Below are 21,413 nucleotides of genomic sequence, written 5' to 3'. Positions count from 1 at the left end.
TACAGTGTAGACTCAGTATTTCAGTAGTATTTAATCTCAGGAAAAGAGACTGATCACCTTGAGGAGATCTGAAGCAATCTCAGTTGGAGCTGCCTTGGAGGTAATTCCGAGGCTAGATCTTCAAAAGAGAAGAGTTGAAATCCTTCATTAGTGTTAATGAGATTTCATAACTCCCAGGGTTCACTGATGCCTGGCTGGAACATTAACAAATGTGGGATCTGTCTCATGTTGAATCTATCACTTATTGTGCTATGTGGTATATTTGGCTGCAATTTGCCTGTTATTTGTCTGTTAGTTTTGAGCATTAGAGTGTAAGGTAGATATAGGTGAAAGTGGGCACTGCAGATGCTGGAGATTAGATTCAAGATTAGAGTAGTGTTGGAAAAGCACAGCAGGTCAGGCAGCATCTGAGGAGCAGGAAAATGGATGTTTTGGGCAAAAGCCTAAGTTGAAGGGTTTTAGGGCAAGTTTTATTATAGCGGACAGGTACTGCCTCAGGCAACAGGTTTTCAAGCTTTTGAACTAAAAAAAACTTGTACAGTGAAAAGGGAGTGGCCAGTTCTCCCAGTTCAGCTTTTCTCTGGTTTGGTTTGTTTTTTTAGCAGCAATGTTGTGAAGCTGCTGGATCCAAAGAAGCAGGTTCAGGTTGATACTCTCTCTCCGACTTCTCTCCTGTAAGACCTTGGGTTTGATTTTTCCTTTTGTGCCAAGGGATGTTCATGGGGATTGTTGCAGGAATTTGGAAGAGCGTCATTAAATTGGGAAAATCTGTTGGATTTTTGAATAGGTTGTTATTCTCTATTCTGTTCTCTTTTGTTTGTGTTTCATTCGGTGATCTTGTAAATAAATTCTGTTTTTTTAAAACTAAGTGGTTTTACCAACTGCATCCCTCCTGGAAACTCCATACTTATACCTGCTTAAAACAGCGAGAAAAGTTAGCATCTGGGCTAATTTCTTGAAATGTTTTGAGGGGGTCTGGCCTGGTCCATAACAAGTTTTAATCAAAAATGACTGGTTACCAAACAAGAACATAACCAAACATATGGGTGGGGGTTTGCGGGGACGGATTCTGGTCTGGTATAGCAACAATTTGCAGCGAGCAGCAACTTGTTAATAATCTCTGGATGCAAGTGCACAGTCTCTGTGAACATCTGATTAAATATATGCATATAACCACTCCCAGCTCTTAAATGTGTCAAGAGCATTGATGAAAATGCCTACAATCTTGATACATTTATAGAAGTCAGGGTTTGAACGTGTTCAGCGAAGCTTTATAAACCAGAATTGAAAGTACTCTGAAGCTACACTGCCCAAGCAACAAAGTTAGCTCCTTGAAGTTGTGTCACAGTGTGCTTGCCAGACTCCAATTGGCATCGTTTTGAAAATATACCACAACTTGCAAACTAACTTGTAAACTAAACTTGTAAACAAATTACATGGTGGAATTAAGATTAAAGAATCAAGCTTCAAATTAATCTATTGATTGGAAGAGAGTTTGGAGCCAATGCTCTGTGTGTGTGTTTGTGTGTGTGGGTCTGTGTGTGCGTGTCTCTGTGTGTGGGTCTGTGTGTGGGTGTCTGTGTGTGCATGTCTGTGTGTGTGTGTCTGTGTGTGCGTGTCTGTGCGTGCGTGTCTGTGTGTGTGTCTGTGTGTGTGTGTGTGTGCGTGTCTGTGTGTGCGTGTCTGTGTGCGTGTGTCTGTGTGTGTGTGTCTGTGTGTTGACAGCCAGAGTCACAATGTCCTCATTATATTTCCAATGAAAACTCCCTTAAAGTATTGCTTCCCTGTTAATTAAACCAACTGATTCATTACCTTCAGGATTTGAATAGGTGAGGCAGATGTCAAGTAAAAGCAGTTCATGCCAAATTGATGAACAATTGAATAAAATTAAGGTAGTGTAGATGTTAAAGATCTGAAATAAAAACAGAAAATGCTGGAGAAGCTCAGCAGGTCTGGTAGAAACAGACTAAGTCCAATATAAATCTTCTGAATGTGAGCTATTAACTCTGTTTTCTCTCCACAGATGCTGCTAGACCTGCTGAGTTTCTCTAGCACTTTCTGAGATTGTTAACTGGTTAGAGATATTACTTGGGGACATGGGGAGTTTGTACATGTTCTGTCAAAGCAACAAGGATCTGGGGAAGCAAAGGACTTCCTTGTTCAGTAGATGAATGCAATTTTCTTGTTCCTTACTTGTTTACCTTATAAATATTTCATTCAAATCTGGGACATGATTGCGTAGAATTTTACAGCAAATTTAAACAAGAGACATATGCTGGTGTCTATGCTTCACATCATCTGCCTCCCAGCTTCCATCATCTGGTTTTATCAAAAAATCCTGCTAGTCAATTTCAAGTCATGTACTTAACTAGTACCCTTTAACTGATTAATTATCACTGATAACTGGAATTTCTTTTATTCATCTGTGGGATGTAGGCATTGCTGGCTGGTTTTATTGCCCGATGAGACGAAAACAGAAATTACTGGAAAAGCTCAACAGGACTGGCAGCATCTGTAGAGAGAAGTCAGAGTTAACATTTTGTGTCGAGTGACCCTTCCTTAAACTGGGGAACTGAGGAAGGGTCACTTGACCCAAAATGTTAACTCTGCTTTCTCTCCACAGGTGCTGCCAGACTTGCTGAGCTTTTCCAGCAATTTCTATTTTTGTCTCTGATTTACAGCTTCCACAGCTCTTTCGGATTTTATTGTGCATCTCTTGTTGCCCTCGAGAAGGTGATGGTGAGCTGTCTTCTTGAACCGCTGCAGTCCACCTGCTGTAGGTTGGCCCACAGTGCCAGTAGGAAAGGAATTCCTGGATTTTGAACCAGCGACAGTGAAGGAATAGCGACATATTTCCAAGTCAGGATAGTGAGCAACTTGGAGAGAAACATGAAGGTGGTGGTTTTCCCACATACCTGCTGCCCTTGTCCTTTGAAATGACGCTCCAGGCAAAACAATCCCAGCCTATTCAGCCTCTCCCTATAGCTCAAATTTTCCAACCCTGGCAACATCCTTGCAGATCTTTTTGGAACCCTTTTTGGGACATACGAAGGAGACCAGAATTGCACGCAATACTCCAAGAATGGCCTAACCAATGTCCTGTACAGCCACAACAAGACCTCCCAACTCCTGTACTCAATACTCTGACCAATAAAGGAAAGTATACCAAACGCTTTCTTCACTATCCTATCTCCCTGCAACTCTACTTTCAAGGAACTATGAACCTGCACTCCAAGGTCTCTTTGTTCAGCAACACTCCCTAGAACCTTACCATTAAGTGTATACTAGGAGAAAGTGAGGACTGCAGATGCTGGAGATCAGAGCTTAATAATGTGTTGCTGGAAAAGCACAGCAGGTCAGGCAGCATCAAAGGAACAGGAGAATCGATGTTTCGGGCATAAGCCCTTCTTCAGGAATAGTATACGTCCTGCTAAGATTTGCTTTACCAAAATGCAACACATCACGTTTATCTGATTTAAACACCATGTGACACTTCTCAGCCCATTGTCCCATCTGATCAAGAAACCATTTTAATCTGAGGTAACCCTCTTCGCTGTCCACTACACCTCCAACTTTGGTGTCATCTGCAAACTTACTAATTATACCGCCTACGTTCACATTCAAATCAATTATATAAATGAGGAAACGTAGTGGACGTAGCACCGATCCTTGTGGCATTCCACTGATCACAGGTCTCCAGTCTGAACAACAACCCTCTACCATCACCTTTTGTCTTCTGCTTTCAATCCAGTCCTGTATCCAAATGGCTCCCTGTATTCCATGAGAATCTAACTTTGCTAACCAGTCTACCATGGGGAACCTTATCAAATGCCTTACTGAAGTCCATATAGATCACACCCACCATGTAGCCCTCATCAATCCTCTTTGTTACTTTTTCAAAAAACTCAATCAAGTTTGTGAGACATGATTTCCCATGCATAAAGCCATGTTAACTATTCCTAATCTGTCCTTGCCTTTCCAAATATATGTAAATTCTGGCCCTCAGGATTCCCTCCAACAACTTGCCCACCACTGACATCAGGCTCACCGATCTGGCTTTTCCTTAACACCTTTCCCAAATAGTGGCACTACATCAGCCAACCTCCAGTCATCCAGCACCTCACCTGTGACTATCACTGATACAAATATCTCAGCAAGAGGCCCAACAATCACTTCTCTAGCTTCCCACAGAGTTCTCAGGTATACCTGATCAGGTCCTGGGGATTTATCCACCTTTATGCATTTCAAGACATCCAGCACTTGCTCCTCAGTAACATAGCCATTTTTCAAGATGTCACCATCTATTTCCCTACACTCTATATCTTCCATGTCCTTCTCCACAGTAACCACTGATACTATCTCCTGTGGTTCCACACAAAGGCTGCCTTGCTGATCTTTGAGGGGTCCTATTCTCTCCCGAGTACCCTTTTTATCCTTAATGTATTTATAAAAGCCCTTTGGATTCTCCTTAACCCTACTTGTCAAAGCTATCTCATGTCCCCTTTTTGTCCTTCTGATTTCCCTCTTAAGTATACTCCTGCTGCCTTTATACTCTTCTAAGGATTCACTCAATCTCTCCTGTCTGTACCTGACATATGCTTTCTTCTTTATCTTAACCAAACCCTCAATTTCTCTCATCATCCAGCATTCCCTACACCTACCAGCCTTTCCTTTCACTATAACAGTAATATAGATCTTTGGACTCTTGTTATCTCATTTCTGAAGGCTTCCCATTTTCCAGCAGACCCTTTACCTGCAAACATCTGCCCCCAATCAGCTTTTGAAAGTTCTTGCCTCATACGTCAAAATTAGCCTTTCTCCAATTTAGAACTTCAACTTTTAGATTTGGTCTATCCTTTTCCATCATTAATTTAAATCTAATAGAATTATGGTCACTGGCCCCAAAGTGCTCCCCGACTGACACCTCAGTCACCTGCCCTGCCTTATTTCCCTACAGTAGGTCAAGTTTTGCATCTTCTCTAACAGGTACATCCACATACTGAATCAGAAAATTGTTTTGTACACACTTAACAAATTCCTCTCCATCTAAATCCTTAACACTATGGCAGTCCCAGTCTATGTTTGGGAAGTTAAAATCCCCCACCATAACCATCCTCATATATCCTTACAAATTTGTTTCTCAATTTCCGGCTGACTATTAGGAGATCTATAATACAATCCCAATAAGATGATCATCTCTTTCTTATTTCTTAGTTCCACCCAAATAACCACCCTGGATGTATTTCCAGGAATATCCTTCCTCAGTACAGCTGTAATGCTATCCCTTATCAAAAACGCCACTCCCCCTCCTCTCTTGCCTCCTTTTCTATTCTTTCTATAGCATTTGTATCCTGGAACATTAAGCTGTCAGTCCTGCCCATCCCTGAGCCATGTTTCTGTAATTGCTACGATATCCCAGTCCCATGTTCCTAACCATACCCTGAGTTCATCTGCCTTCCCTGTTAGGCCTCTTGCATTGAAATAAATGCAGTTTAATTTATCAGTCCTACCTTGACCTCTGTTTTATCCCTGCCTGCCCTGACTGGTTGACTTGCTTCTTTTCTCAACTGTACCAGTCTCAGATTGATCTCTTTCCTCAGTACCTCCCTGAGTCCACCCCCAATCTTACTAGTTTAAATCCTCCTGAGTAGCCCTAGCAAATCTCCCTGTAAGTACATTAGTCCCCTTCCAATTCAGGTGCAAATCCATCCTTCTTGTTACAGGTGACTTCTATCCCAGAAGAGATTCCAGTGATTCAAAAATGTGAATCCTTCTTCCATACACCAGCTCTTCAGCCATGCAATAATCTGCAGCATTGAGAGTAATCCAAATATTACTACCCTCCAGGACCTCCTTTTTAAATTCCTGCCTAACTCTCTATATTCTCCCTTCTAAATATCATCCTTTTCCCTTCCTATGTCATTGGTTCCAATGTGTACAACGGCCTCCTGCTGGTCCCTGGTGTCAAGCTAATCCGAGCAAGTGGAAGGTATTCCATTAAACTCCTGACTTGCACTTTGTAGATGATGGATAAGTTCTGGGGAGTCAGGAGATGACTTACTCAACACAGTATTCTTAGCCCCTGACCTGCTCTTGTAACCATTGTACTTATGTGATGAGTCCAGTGTGTGTCTTTTCAAAGATGCCTGACAAGATGTTGATAGTGGGGGATTCAGCAATGGTAACACTATTGAATGACAATGGGCAGTGTTAGATTGTCTCTTATTGGTGATGGTCATAGACTGGCATTTGTGTGGTATAAATATTACTTGCCACTTGTCAAGCCTGGATGTTGTCCAGATCTTGTTGTATTTGAGCATGGACTGTTTCACTATCTGAGGAGTCATGAATAGTGTTGAACATTGTGCAATAGTCAGCAAACATCCCCACTTTTGACCTTTTGCCGGAGGGAAGGTCATTGATGAAGCAGCTGAAGTTGGTTTGGCCTAGGACACTACCCTCAGGAACTCCTGCAGAGATGTCCTGGAGCTGAGATTACTGACCTCCAACAAACACAACCATCTTCCTCTATGCCAAATAAGGCTCCAACCAGTGGAGAGTTTGCTCCTTGATACTCATTGATTCCAGTTTTGCGAGGGCTCCTTGATGCCACACTTGGTTGAATGCTGCCTTAAAGTTTCTTTTCAAACATCATGACTAAATCATTTCCAATGCTCACAAGAAGTTTGAGTTTTTCACTTACCAAGGTATGCAAAATATGGGGAGATCACACTGCCAATTCTGGAAGCCATGGAACATGCCCCAAGCCCCATATTCCTCACCACAGTTGGATACAATTCAGATGTGAAAATATAGATGATTGTATAGACGGCTGTAGCACCAGATTTACAAATGATCAACAATACAGTGATCACAATTTGAAGAGCTGTCAAAACCAAATTAATCAATGGTTAGCATGCATTAAGAGATAATTCAAATTGTTTGATTGAGTCAAATGTTTTGTAATTTTATTCTATTTAAAACAAAATTGCAGACCAAAAATAAACCATTCTAAGACAGGGTAGAATTTCCTTCCTTTAAGCTGGTGGAAATGAATTCAACATCGAATGTCTAATAATCTCCACCCAGCTTCTACTCATTCGGTGTCATGTAATTCCTAGCTGTTTAGGATTCCATTATGCACACAATTTGTTTGGTGGCATTGTATCCATTTATTTTAGCGAAATACCCATGCCTTCAACATGCATGTATTTGCATAAGTCACAGGGAAATAATTTAAATCACTTATTTACGTACAAACTGGTGGAGCAGGAAAATAAGTTGGTAACTGCTGAATGTGTATATATAGAGAGATACCTGGGGTATATATAGAAATAGAATATGCTAAAGTATAATGGATTGGCTGCATCAATACAGTAAGGACCCAGGGATTTAGTTACTTGACTGCATTGAGCACCTAGTTAATTAATTGCAGAGGATTCAATGGAAACCTAGAGTTTTGTAGTCGAGTCCTAAGGATTGTAGAGTTACAATGAAATCTTAGGAAGTTGACCTAAGGTATTGGTTGTATATTCTAAAGTGGGGACTTAGGGCAGTAAGTTGTGACTCTTGTAGCTTCAGACCTTGATCATTCAAACCTAAGAGGAGTTTGTTGACTTTGTGCCCCTTAAATGTGAAATGGAGAAGAGATTTTCTGAGCTACTGTTAACTGCCTAAAGATGAACTCAATACATATTGATAATATAATCATCACCACTAAAAATGGCGCATCTAGTATGACAGAGACAGAGAGAAATAAATAAGAGAGATTTTTCACTTTGTTCCAAAAATGCTAGCTCACAATGTAAGATTTTTTTATTGCATTATTCATTAAGATGCAACTCCTATCAAAACTTGGAAGAAATGAATAAATGTGTCTAGCTTGTTTGCTATTACTGGTAACTGAGTAACAGCATTACTGCTCTTCAGATATTGCACTTACAACTAAACTTTACTAGCCAGCTATTCTTCTTATGAAATTCCTGACCAAGGAAAGTATATGAGCTGAAAATGTGTTGCTGGAAAAGCGCAGCAGGTCAGGCAGCATCCAAGGAGCAGGAGAATCGACGTTTCGGGCATGAGCCCTGCTTCAGGAATGAGGAGAGTGTGCCAAGCAGGCTAAGATAAAAGGTAGGGAGGAGGGACATGGGGGAGGGGCGTTGGAAATGCGATAGGTGGAAGGAGGTTAAGGTGAGGGTGATAGGCCAGAGTGGGGGTGGGAGCGGAGAGGTCAGGAAGAAGATTGCAGGTCAAGAAGGCGGTGCTGAGTTTGAGGGTTGGGACTGAGACAAGGTGGGGGGAGGGGAAATGAGGAAACTGGAGAAATCTGAGTTTATCCCTTGTGGTTGGAGGGTTCCTAGGCGGAAGATGAGGTGCTCTTCTTCCAGCCATTGTGTTGCTATGGTCTGGCGATGGAGGAGTCCAAGGACCTGCATGTCCTTGGTGGAGTGGGACGGGGAGTTGAAGTGTTGAGCCACGGGGTGGTTGGGTTGGTTAGTCCGGGTGTCCCAGAGATGTTCTCTGAAACGTTCCGCAAGTAGGCGGCCAGTCTCCCCAATATAGAGGAGGCCACATCGGGTGCAGCGGATGCAGTAAATGATGTGTGTGGAGGTGCAGGTGAATTTGTGGCGGATATGACACGACGGCTGGAGGAAGAGCGCCTCACCTTCCGCCTAGGAACCCTCCAACCACAAGGGATGAACTCAGATTTCTCCAGTTTCCTCATTTCCCCTCCCCCCACCTTGTCTCAGTCCCAACCCTCAAACTCAGCACCACCTTCCTAACCTGCAATCTTCTTCCTGACCTCTCCACTCCCACCCCACTCTGGCCTATCACCCTCACCTTAACCTCCTTCCACCTATCGCATTTCCAACACCCCTCCCCCAAGTCCCTCCTCCCTACCTTTTATCTTAGCCTGCTTGGCACACTCTCCTCATTCCTGAAGAAGGGCTCATGCCCGAAACGTCGATTCTCCTGCTCCTTTGATGCTGCCTGACCTGCTGCGCTTTTCCAGCAACACATTTTCAGCTCTGATCTCCAGCATCTGCAGTCCTCACTTTCTCCAAGGAAAGTGTATGCAGAGCTACAGTGGGTACCCATGGGGAGTCAGTTACTGAGATACAGCAAAGAGCTAGAAAGTTTGCTGCAGATTAGTAATGGAGAGCTAAGGGCTTCAGAAATGGGTATTTCAGAACTTACAAGAGAACTGCAAAAACCTCACCATCCCACTGAGGAAGACTGAAAATGTGTATTTAAAATAAAATGCAGTATTTTTATGCTTACTTGAAGGAACAAACTGGACTAGAAGGAGAACACCTCCACTAAGTATGAACATAGAAGCAGTGGTGATTCGCCGAGGTGAGACTCGCATCAGCCACCAGACTATTACATATACCAAGAGTTCACTAGCCGCAGAGATAAAGCAGTTGATGTAGGGATCCCCATGCATATTGGGAGTATTGAGGGATAGTCCATGGTATCCAATGTTACCAATCATCCTACAAAAGAAAGAAAAGTATTGTTCATAATCTGTCAAATGTACAACAAAGTCAGATCATTTATATCCTGATGGCAGATCTGTCATGGAAATTTGTCACTAAGCCTGTAGTTAATGAGGTAACTGTATCTGGTTCATATGACCTCAGCTACAATGTCTGCCAGAAGAATTGAAGTGAAATTGTTTTCTCTCCAACAGGTATAAGAAGTAAAATGGTGTAAATGTTCTGTATGGGGGAACTTTAGAAAAGTTTGCAGTTGTGGAACAGGTAAGTCCTCAAGCCCCTGATGCCAGTATCAGGCCTGAGTGTCAAAGTGAACTTGACAGTTAACCTGTCGTGGGGTTGTGTTGGGTGGGTGGGTCACAGAAATTTAGGAATTGGACTGCCTCCCCAACATGTCCCCACCTCACAGAAATGGCCTTGCAGCCATTACAGCAACTCCCCTGGCAGCTACAGGAATGCAATCAGCCCAGAAAAGGAGTTGTTTAGGACAGTCATGGCAGCAGCACAATTAATTCCAGCAATATTCCAGTAGTTAATAGTAAAATTCCACAAGGCGCTTTACAGAAGCAATATAAAATAAAATATGACACTAACCCACATAAAGAGATAGGTCAGATGTTGCCAAATATTTGGGTCAAAAGGGTAGCCTTTAATGTGTTCTTAAAATGGCAAAGCAAGGTAGAGAGATGGGTGAGTGTGAGGCAGGAATTTCAGAGCTTAGCACCTAGGGAACCAAAGGTATGGCCACCAATGATAGAGTGATTAAAATTGAGGATAACACAAGAGGTCAGACTTAGAGATTACAAATGTCTCAGCGTGTTTGGGCTTGGACAAATTACAAAGATAGTGAAGGGTGAAACAAACTGGCAAAACTCAGCAGATCTGGCATCATTTGCGGAGAGAGTTACATTAGCATTTCACTTTCAAAGCTCAGGAAGGGTAAATATAGAAGACTAGCTAGAACTGCATTGGCATAGTCAGGCTAAGAGGTAACAAAGGCATGAATTAGGGCATCAGCAGCAGATAGGCTGGTGTGGGGGTAAAATCAGGATGTGGAAGTAGGTGGGTCTTAGTGGTGACATGAATAGGAGGTCAGAAGTTCATTTTAGGATCAAATATAACACCAATGTGCAAACATTCTGTTTCATCTCAAACTCCTGCTGGGAAGAAGGAATGGAGTCAAAGATTGTGTATACCCTAACAAACAGGAAGAAGTGACTATACAGCAGGAGGTGGGGTTATGTCACAGATAAAGGGAAAAATTGCAATGGCAGAAGACGGTAAAGTTGTAGCTTTCCCAAATCACAGCTGGCTACTGAGTGTGGAATTTCTGGAAATGGATCTCCCCCAACATTACGGTTCTAATGAGTTCTTACTCTCCCTGATCCTTTGGCTGCAGCTTTTCCCTCCATTTCCTGTAGCTTGAACCTCAGTATCACTCCCGGCGGACACAATGAGATTGCTGCTGCCCCCACTGCTGTATGCCATGTTGTATAATATAGTTGGTACCTCAAAGGATTGACTGACATTGTGGGGTATGTTCCATCTATCAGTGATTCCAGCTACCAATGCTAGGCACCATATGGATAAACGATAGTCTGTATTTAATGTTAAGTCTAGCCTGAGATTTCAGAAAAGACTATCATGTACTCAGATGTAAATAATTAGCTACTACGTACTATGCAATTGGACCAATTCTTCTTAACAAGACTGAGCCTCTCTTCTGCTAAAGAGCTAAGATGGCATCCTTGTCCACTTGGTATCAGAAACCTAGACTAATGCCATTCAGAAGGATTGGTAGTCATGCATCTACCCATGAACACAACCACAATTTATGTCAGAATGTACTGCTCAGCTCCCTTCTCCACAGACCAGCCACTGCCCCTAAGTGGACAGCAAACATACCACTTCACCTGACGCGCTCTGAAAGATTATGATTTCAAATATACCTGTTGGACTATAACCTGGTGTTGTGTGACTTCTGTCATTAACAAACATAGAAACAACTACTTCATCAGCCATATCTGTAAAATTAAGCTCATGCGATATGGTGTCATGAAGTTGGAACCTGAAAATGGACCAGACCAATGAAAGTGACCAGAAGAAAATTCCAGAGTTGAAAGAGTTGCATCATGTAAGATGAACATGTAAATTTGATCTGGATTCTGAATCTCTGTGTAGACTGAAAAAGGACAAATCTGGACCTATCAATAGGAGGGAATCTGATAAAGTCAAGAAGAGGCAAATACTGAGTAACTCTGTAATACTATAGTGCACTAGCTCAATCTCATAGGAAAAGACTAATGAACTTCTATTGGAAGGATGTTGTGAAACTTGAAAGAGTTCAGAAAAGATTGGCAAGGATGTTTCCAGGTCTGGAGGATTTGAGTTCTAGGCAGAGGCTGAATAGGCTGCGGCTGTTTTCCCTGGAGCGCCAGAGGCTGAGGGGTGACCTTATAGAGGTTTATAGAATCATGAGGGGCATGGATAGGGTAAATAGACAAGGTCTTTCCCTTGCGGCGGGGGAGTCCAGAACTAGAGTGCATAGGTTTAGGGTGAGAGGGGAAAAATTTAAAAGGGACCTAAAGGGCAACTTTTTCTTACAGAAGGTGGTATGTGTATGAAATGAGCTGCCAGAGGAAGTGGTGGAGGCTGGTACAATTACAGCATTTAAAAGGGATCTGGGTATATGAATGGAAGGGTTTGGAGGGATATTGACCAAGTACTGGCAAATGGGAATAGATTAGGTTAGGATATCTGGTCAGCATTCACGAGTTGGACCGAAGGGTCTGTTTCCGTGCTGTACATCTCTATGACTGTATGATAACTAGCTGTCTCTCTGTTTGTTGTCCAGATAGGAACCCAGAATCTCCAGAAATTGAGCTTCAGGATTCCACGGTGTGCAAGCCTGGAGAAAAATCGAGACATTAAAAAGACTTTTTTTTTCGTTTTTCGCTTGTTATTTTCTTTGAATATTTCTCTTTGTCAATATAGAAAGTTAATTACCATAGTCCACAAGTCTCTCCATTAGACAGTTCTCTTTATCAAAGGAAAACAATTGATTTGTATAGTTTGACGGTAAGTGTGGGACAAAACGAGCAGGAAAGGTCTTTATGAACAAAATGACTGATATTGATAATAAACCTGTGCTTTATCCTGCACCCTACCCGAGTCATCACTCCAACTGAACTGGTCACTGGGCTAACCCACCCTTGCCACTCACCAGATCTAAGAAAAAAGGGATAAAGAGTGGCTGACAAGTGGGCAATTAGTTTTTTTTTCAGCTTTCTATTTGGCTTAGAAAGCTGGTGCATCACAAAAATGGATGTGTTGGTTGAAATATGACTGGTGAGTGGGTACAAGTCATGTGATGAAAACTCTAGAAATAGACTTAATTGCAAGTGACAACTTTATTTCAGTGTGAAAGTATTTATTGTCTTAAAAGGCAGGATCAGAAGCCTAAAGATTTTAAAGATTTTGAAGCAATCAGCTGGATTTGTTTTTCTGGAAAAAGACTCCCCCCCCCCCCCCCCCATCTTAAATAGGCTCCACTTGTCTACACGCTCTACTTGAACTGAAGGGGAGTGAAAGACCTCATCTATTCTCCTTCATCCAACAAAGTGACAGCTAAGAAAAAATACACATTGCTCTTTACTGCAAATATTTTAAATTCTTCTTGATATGAATGGAAATGAAATGCCTGGGAGCACCTTATAACCTCTCAAGATGGGTGTATCAGCTCTGCACTCAATTGTTAAAATTTTAATGTCAAAAAATCCAGTACGTTAAGTAAACTAGTGATTGCAAGGCTGAGGAATAGCATTTGAAGTTAAGTGCCATTGAAATACTGGAGAATATTTCTCTTGTCCAAATGGCACAAGCTTTTAGCTTGCAGTGTTTCCACTCTCAGGGATGGCCTAAAGTTCACAAATATAAGATAGTCATTAATAAATCCAATAAAGAATGCTTGCAAAATTCCTTTGCACAGAGAGTGGTGAAAGTGCAGAACCACTACCACAGCAGATATTTGAGGCAAACAGCATAGATCCAGAAATGGGGAGGCCAGGTGAACACATGAAGGAGTTGGGGATGGAGCACTATACTGATAAAGTTAGATGGAAATAAGATGAGAGGAACCACTCAAGCTGAGCACAAATGCAAGGACTGACTAAGACAATTGACCTTTTTCTGTGCTGCACAGTCTATGTAATTCTTTAGCTGACGTGTGGATAGACTGTAGAATTCACTAGTACAGGATGTGCTTAAGGTGAATCACAAAGATGTATTTAAGAGGAAGCTGGATAAACATATGAGCAAGAGACAAATAGAAGGCTTTGATGTGGCTGAAAGATGCTCATCTGGGGGTTGACACACATCAAATAGTCTGATCGGCCTGATTTTATTTTGCTTTATATTTATAACAACTGAGGCAGAAAGATATCGAATTACATAGGCTTTACAACTAGCTCAGCTTCCATTCCTTACAAAGTTACCCTTATTTCAGTTTAAAGTGTTCGATCCACTATCCCCCCTTTTCAACTAGATGTAAAATTTAATCATTTTGGATTTTGGAAAGGAAGTAAATCCAGTATATCTTTCCTTAGATAAGGGTCCCAAAACTGTTCACAATATTCTAGCTGTGGTCCAACCAGTGCCTTGTATAGTTTTAGTAAAACCTCCCTTTTTTTTATTCTATTCCCCTTGAATGAAGGCCAACATTCCATTTTCCTCCCTATTACCTGCTTAACTTGGATGCTAGCTTTTTGTAATTTGTGGTTGAGAGCTGACAAATCTCTCTGTTCTATAGATTTCAGCAATCTTTTTTTCCATTTAAATAATATTCAGCTCCTTTACTCATCCTGGCAAAGTGCATAACCTCACATTACCCCACATTATGTACCATCTGCCAAGTTTTTGTTGACTAGCTTAACCTGTATGTATCCCCCTGCAAACTCTTTGTGTCTCCCTCACCACTTGCCTTCCCATCTATTTTTGTGCCAACTACAAACTTGGCTATAGTGCATTCACTTTCCTCATCAAAATCATTAATACATATTGTAAATAATTGTGACCCCAAAACTGATTCCTGTGCAACTTCATCATTACAGGTTGCCATCCTGAAATGCCCTTCTTATCCCAACTCTCTGTCCTCTATCCCTACCATGGGTGGCACAGTGGCTCTGTGGTTAGCACCGCTGGATCAAAGCAGGGTTTGATCCCAGCCTCAGGTGACTGTCTGTGTCGAGTTTATGCATTTGCCCTGTCTCTGTGTGAGTTTCCTCTGGGTGCTCCAGTTTCCTCCCACAGTCCAAAGATGAGCATGTGAGGTGGATTAGCCACGCTAAATTGCTCATAATGTCCAGGGATGTGCAGGCTAGGTGAATTAGCCATAGTAAATACAGCGTTACAGGGACCAAAAGAGAAAATGCTGGAAAATCTCAGCAGGTCTGGCAGCATCTGGAAAGAGAGAAAAGAGCTGACGTTTCGAGTCTAACTGACCCTTTGTCAAGCGTTACAGAGATTGGGTGCGTCTAGGAAGGAAGCTTTTCAGAAGGTCAGTGTGGACTTGCTGGGCTGAATTGCCTGTTTCCAGTCCAGTAGGTATTTTATAATATACTACCATTGGCTCACTTACATTTCAGCCTCTGCATACATATATAACAGTGCCTAGAAGTGCAATTTTACTAATGTCATTCCACTAAGCGTATCTCTATTACGTCTTTCCCCATAGTTGAAGCTTCTAATCCTTGCTAGTCTTCTGTAAGACTCCTCTCCACTCTTTGCATGGCCTTGATAACCTTCCTAAAGTGAGCTGCACCGAATTGAACACAATACTCTAACTGAGGCCTAATGATTTGTACAAACCAGAGATTTGTTGAGACATTTTGAAAATATTCCCTTGGAGACATGGGCATTGTTGACAGGTAAGGATGGCAGATTTCCTTTCACGTAGGGCAATAGTGAAGTGGTTGTATTTTTACAATTATCTGTTATAGCTCATGGTCAGTATCTCGAAAGCAACATTCAATTCCAGATTTATTTTTATATGATATGATGCTACATTGGTGGAAGTTAAACCCATTCCGCTAGTCTGGACCTCTAGATTTCTAGATTTCTTTTCTTATGCATGACTTTGTTTTTTATTCAAAGCTCCGGTTAACAAAGCCAAGTATCCTATAACCACTTTATCAACAGACCTTTCAGAGATTTGTGAATATGTACCCAGATACCTCTGCTCTCGTCTTATCAAAATGGTACCATTTTGATTACACTGTATCTGTACATTGTTCCTGCCAAAAAAATCATTCCTTTGATTCAGTGGTGCAAGAAAAGCAGAAGTCAACTTTAAAATCTCAACCCAGAGACATTTTAGTTAACAGTGGTAGCGGGTAGCAGGAAAATGCCCTTCTGGGGTGTTAATATTTTGTAGGTCCTGACTCAGCTATGGGTTGTGACTAAGCTACACCCTCTCCATCCTGTCAGGGAAGGCTCAGAAATCAAAGAGTTATATTAACATGGTGAAGGTGGTAATCCCAATGCCCACCATATTTTCTGAATATTTTCACCCAGGAAACTGAACTCTCCCTGAGGTTAAAGGCAATAGGAATTGCAGCATTTGCTCACATAATTTACTCTGGTAATATGTGTACTACAGGAAGGGATGTGTTTTTATTAGTTAACCATTTAGACTCAGAATAATGGATCTTCACCTGAGCAAGGATTTTCCCATAGCAGGGGTTTACCACATAACAGTTTTTTAGCTGTGTGCTACATTAAATATCTACAAAAAGAGGGAGGTAGTGAAGATGAAAGCATTTTATAACAAACAAATGCAATCACACCAGGTCATACAGCTCTAAGGCCTGTGGTGCCTCTGAATTCAGACTATCAATTAGGACTTGTGAGCTAAAATTCCTTCACATTAATAAGATTAAAGTCAAATTGTCTTTACTTGTTTTCAACGCTGCATTAATTATATTACATAGATATTTGACCCAAACATTATTAAAAGCTTGGGATTAAACTCTCAGGGTCTTTGAATTTTTACACAAAAATTCAAAAAAAAAAGCTACGAGGGGACTTGAAAAAAATGGGGAGATTATCAGCTCTTTTTCAGTAAATTGATAATATCAGGCGAGTATGAAAAATAAATTAAGAACAATTTTAAAACATTTTAACATGAGCGAGCTTTTTTTTCTGATTTATCGTGGGCTTACAAATATATGAACAGTTTAAAATAGACGTGGACAAAATGTCCAAGCAACAAATGGACAACATTAGAAAACCCCTACAGTATGGAAGGAGGCCATTTTGCCCATGAAGTCTGAAGAGGATCCCACCCAGACTCAAATTCCCCTGCATATCACATTTACTGTGGCTAATTCACCTAGCCTATACATCCCTGAACATTATGGCCAATCCATCTAATCTGCACTGTGGGAGGAAACTGGAACATCTGGAGGAAGCCCACGATGACATTGGAAGAATATACAAGCTCCACACAATAAGTCACCCAAGACTGGAATTGAACCTAGATCCCTGGCACGGTGAGACAGCAGTGCTACTCACTATGCCATGCCAGAGGGCTCCCTACTCCTCCAAAACCCTTGAAAGAAGCAAAAGCTAAAGAATTGTTTAAAAAAATCTGTGCTCCAAAGGTAATCAAATATATTTCAAGAGACCACTGTAATTGAGTAAAACAATTCTGTTCCACCGACTGTATGTCTTGTATCGTCAGGATGACATCTAACTCGTCTTCTCCAACTCCTAGCACCTCTTCAATGGGTTTTCTCAAGATGTCCATAGCTTCCTCCTGATGCCTAGCCCGGGCAGCTTTATAGCTGCTGATCTTCCCCACGTGCCATTTTGTTCCTGCTGGTTATAACTGGTAGTTCACTCATCAAGGAACAGAAAGATTAAATATTCTTTGTGGGGTTTTCTCAATTGGCTGCCTCTCACTAAATAGGTTGTGCCATTCTTTACGAGGATTTGCGCTCTTCAGTTCCCAATAAGATTACCCTCCTTGCTTTCAATTACTGACAACAATGCTTCCACCAAACCATGTCTTTCAAAGAAATTGTGGCGATGCATGCAAGAATCCTTCATTAAAAGGGGAAAGCTAACAGAATAATATGATAACTGTTCTTTGAGAGTATGTAGATTTTGGCGGTAGAGTTTGCTGGGAGGGTTTTGTGAATGAATTCTCCACTCACCATATAAAGAAAGAAAGGATTGTCACATTCCTTATGTTGGCAGTTATAATCAGATCCAAATAATTGTGTTCATGCCTATTCCTATCCACAGGCTCCTGGAGGAAAAAGGAGTAGGAGATCGATGAATCTAAAAGGTGTACATATCCTTCACATCCTAACAGTGCTAACACAACCTTGGATGACCCTAATCAGCACCACCAGATTTATTGCATCTTCTCCTTTTCTCCCTCCATTTTGGCTGTACTCAGTCTGGGATCCTTAATTTCTTAATTCAGTCACTAAAAAAAAAACTAAATGTTGTATGAAGAGTACGAAACACATTGAAAAGATTTTAAACCCTGCATAAGGCAGTGCCAAAGAAAGACACGAACAAATAAACAATAATACATATTTACCGTACTACGGCACGTTGTATCAAATATTACCCCAGGATGTGTAATGCCATTTTTCCGAGCAGCATCTTTCAATATAGCTTCAGCTTGAAACACATAACCTTGTGTTAGCAACCATCTAGGAGATTCAGGTATATACCTACAATTTGAAGAAACAACTCGGTAAATAAGAAAATGGTCATTTCACCCATGCAAAGCCAGCACAAAGTTTGGCAGGAGCCATGTAATATACAATAGGTAACTAGCCTACTGCCCTCCTACATACCTGCTGACCTTTCCCTACGTTACAGAGTTAGGGAGAATGTAAGCATGGTGCTCTGCTTGCCTTTAGGCTTATTGAGAGCCTTAAGTGACAGGATCTCAATGTTCCTCTACTGCCATAATGTGCGAACATGCACAGCAGTGCAAGGTAGCAACAGCAGGAAGTCCATATTATCACCAAAGTTGATAAAAAGACCAGAAGCAAGGGTGGGGGTGTTACATGTTTATGGGATGCCCTCTATGCATCTGGAGTATTCCTTCTAAGATCATAACCACCCCTTTATACATTCTTTCATGCCTGGCCTCCCAAAACCTACCTCCCAACAATTGCTCAATCTTTCCCTGGCAGGAAGACCCGACTTACCTATCCGAGACACTTGTCCCTGGGCTTTCTTATAATCCCAGCAGCACTCAGCACTCTCATGCACTGCTGGGACTGCCAGAGCTGTTGTGTTATATCTTATAGGAAACTAGGAATATTGGAACATAAGAATACAGAAACATAGGAACAGGAGCAGACCATTCATCCCCTCATAGTCTCAAAGCTAGTATGCAATACAGCTTTAAGGCATACTCATGATGTCATCACCATGCTATGACAAGTGAGTTGATGGCATAAAGGTGACAATCTCCGTCTTACTGGGGTCACTTGCAGCATGATATGCTGGTAAAAGTGTGCTACAATTTGTGACCAAATCTTTCAGTCCGAGCCCAGATGTGGAATTGCCCAGATTGTAATGAAAAGGAGATACCAGGAACCATTGTAAACTTTCATTGAATGTTTTAGTACAATGTGACTCATGTCTGGTTTTTGTATTCTGAGAGTTAGAATAAGTATCACTACATAAGAAACACCTATCTCAGAGTAAAAGCTGACCACTGCATCTGTGACTGATCATGAGTGCAGAACAGATTAGTTGTCACTGTAGTGTCCATTTACAAAGGATCAACTCCCAGTTATGGCATCATATCATATGAGGAGCTGCTAGACATTCAGGTTGTCTAGTTCCTATTGAGGCCAGGAGTTCATTCAGTGAGGGACAGAAGTCTGACCCTCAGTTTATTCAGGCCATCTACAGCATAATATTGATACAGAGACAAAAGAAACTGCAGATGTTGGAATCCAAAGTAGACAGGCAGGAGGCTGGAAGAACACAGCAAGCCAGGCAGCATCAGGAGGTGAAGAAGTCAACATTTCGGGTGTAACTGTTTGCAAGACTCTGGCTGATCTGATTGTGGCCTCAACTCCACATTCACTCCTACACCTGATAAATATTGACTCCCTTGTCAGTCACAAATCTACCTACCTCTGCCTTATAAATATTCAGTTACCCTACTTCCATTACGGTTTGGTAAAGGGAATTCCAAAACTAAACGACCCTCTGCCTTGAATGGGAGCTATATTAGTCTGACATTGCAATTTAACTTAAATCAATGAACACTGCGTTTACTCACCACCAAAGAGGGACATATAGAATCTCTGGGAGAGTCAAAGTGAGCAGTAACATCCTCCAATCTCGGATGTAATATGCACAAAATGGCAGAAGCATGTAACCGAAGGCATAAAATATGCACACGCCAAGTGCTGTGTAAGCAATCCTCTCGGATTTTCTGAGGAGTTCCGTTCCTGTTCATTAGAAAACCATATAATCTTGTCAATTAAATCATGAATAACTACCAAAACATGATGGCCCGGAGCTTCTACACAATTGCCTTGGTATTTTTTAGAGCAACTCAGCCAAAATCAGCTTAGCCAGATTATAAACATTTAAGCATAAATTGAATTTTTTAGAACTCCTTTTTCAGGGTCAGTTCTGCTCATTTAGAGACATCACCCTGGAAGGAGGTCAAAGCAGCACCCAGGATGGAGTAATCACTCTTGAAAGTCTCTCCTAAATGCACTCGTTTACAGACATTCAATGAGATGCCCAAATTTTATTTCCTCCTTTCTTTCTTTTATCGGATATGGACATCGCTGGCAAGGCAAGAATTTGTTGTCCATCCCTAATTGCCCTTAAACTGAGTAGTTTGCAAGACCACAAAATACGCAGATATGGGGAAAAGGCAGGAGACTATCACTAGGTAATAAAACTAGTGCAGTCGCAATGGGCTGAGCGGCCTCCTTCTCCACTGGAATAATTTGGTGATTCATATCAGAGGCCTCTTAAGAATCAACCACGTTATTTGGAGTCACATGTAGGCCAGACTAGGTGAGGTCATCAGGCTTCCTTCCCGGAAGGATATTACTGGACCTTCTGGGATTTTATTGATTCTTTGATTGGTTCTTTTGGATCCAAAGACAACAAAGGTTATTTTTCAAATGTAATTTTTGCTTTACTTCTAAAAGAATGGAGGTAGCTCAGTTGGCTGGATGGCTGGTTTGTAGTGCAGTGATGGTAACAGCATTGGTTCAATTCCCACACCATGGTTACCAGAAAGGGCTCTCCTTCTCATCCTCTCCCTTTGCCTGGGGTATGGTGACCCTCAGGGTAAACCACCATTAATTGCATCTCTCTTTTTAATGAAACAGCCATATGGTCTGGTGGGACTATGGCAGCTTTACCAACTCTTTAAGAAAATGACTAATGCACCTTGATAGAACAAAACAGGATTTCAGAACTTTGTAAAAAGTGAATTTTGGAGATTTATAATCAAGTTATTCAGAGGAAGTGATTTAATTCTGATTAAAAATTCTAATCTTCAGTAATGATAAATCTACCTACAGCAAGCTAAGTCAAACATTACCAATCATTATAAAGGATTCAAGTCTTATGGGAGAAAGGCAAAAAAGTGGAGTTGAGGTCTATCAATCAGCCATTGAAAGGCATAGTGGGGTGGCACAGTGGCACAGTGGTTATCACTGTTGCCTCACAGCGCCACAGACCCAGGTTCAATTCCCACCTCAGGCAACCATCTGTGTGGAGTTTGCACATTCTCCCCGGGTTTCCTCCCACAGTCCAAAAATGTGTAGGCTAGGTGAATTGGCCATGCTAAATTGCCTGTAGTGTTACATGAAAGGGTAAATGTAGGGGAATGGGTCTGTGAGG

At 41.5% G+C, this 21,413-nt stretch overlaps 1 protein-coding gene across 1 annotated transcript in view; it reads right to left on the bottom strand.

Annotated features, from left to right (window-relative positions):
* Positions 1-21,413, bottom strand: part of LOC140495792 (organic cation/carnitine transporter 2-like) — a 93,779-nt gene that overhangs the window by 16,594 nt on the left and 55,772 nt on the right. Inside the window, exons 6-10 of the mRNA XM_072594908.1 lie at positions 19,822-19,993; positions 18,109-18,244; positions 17,714-17,808; positions 9,283-9,497; positions 6,704-6,886 (exon numbers count right to left, since the gene is read on the bottom strand). Coding sequence (XP_072451009.1) covers positions 6,704-6,886; positions 9,283-9,497; positions 17,714-17,808; positions 18,109-18,244; positions 19,822-19,993 — 801 coding nt within the window. The remainder of the gene's footprint in view (positions 1-6,703; positions 6,887-9,282; positions 9,498-17,713; positions 17,809-18,108; positions 18,245-19,821; positions 19,994-21,413) is intronic.

This window comes from Chiloscyllium punctatum, chromosome 2 (assembly GCF_047496795.1).
Source record: "Chiloscyllium punctatum isolate Juve2018m chromosome 2, sChiPun1.3, whole genome shotgun sequence".
NCBI classification, from domain to species: domain Eukaryota; kingdom Metazoa; phylum Chordata; class Chondrichthyes; order Orectolobiformes; family Hemiscylliidae; genus Chiloscyllium; species Chiloscyllium punctatum.
This window is presented reverse-complemented; position numbering and strand designations above follow the sequence as displayed.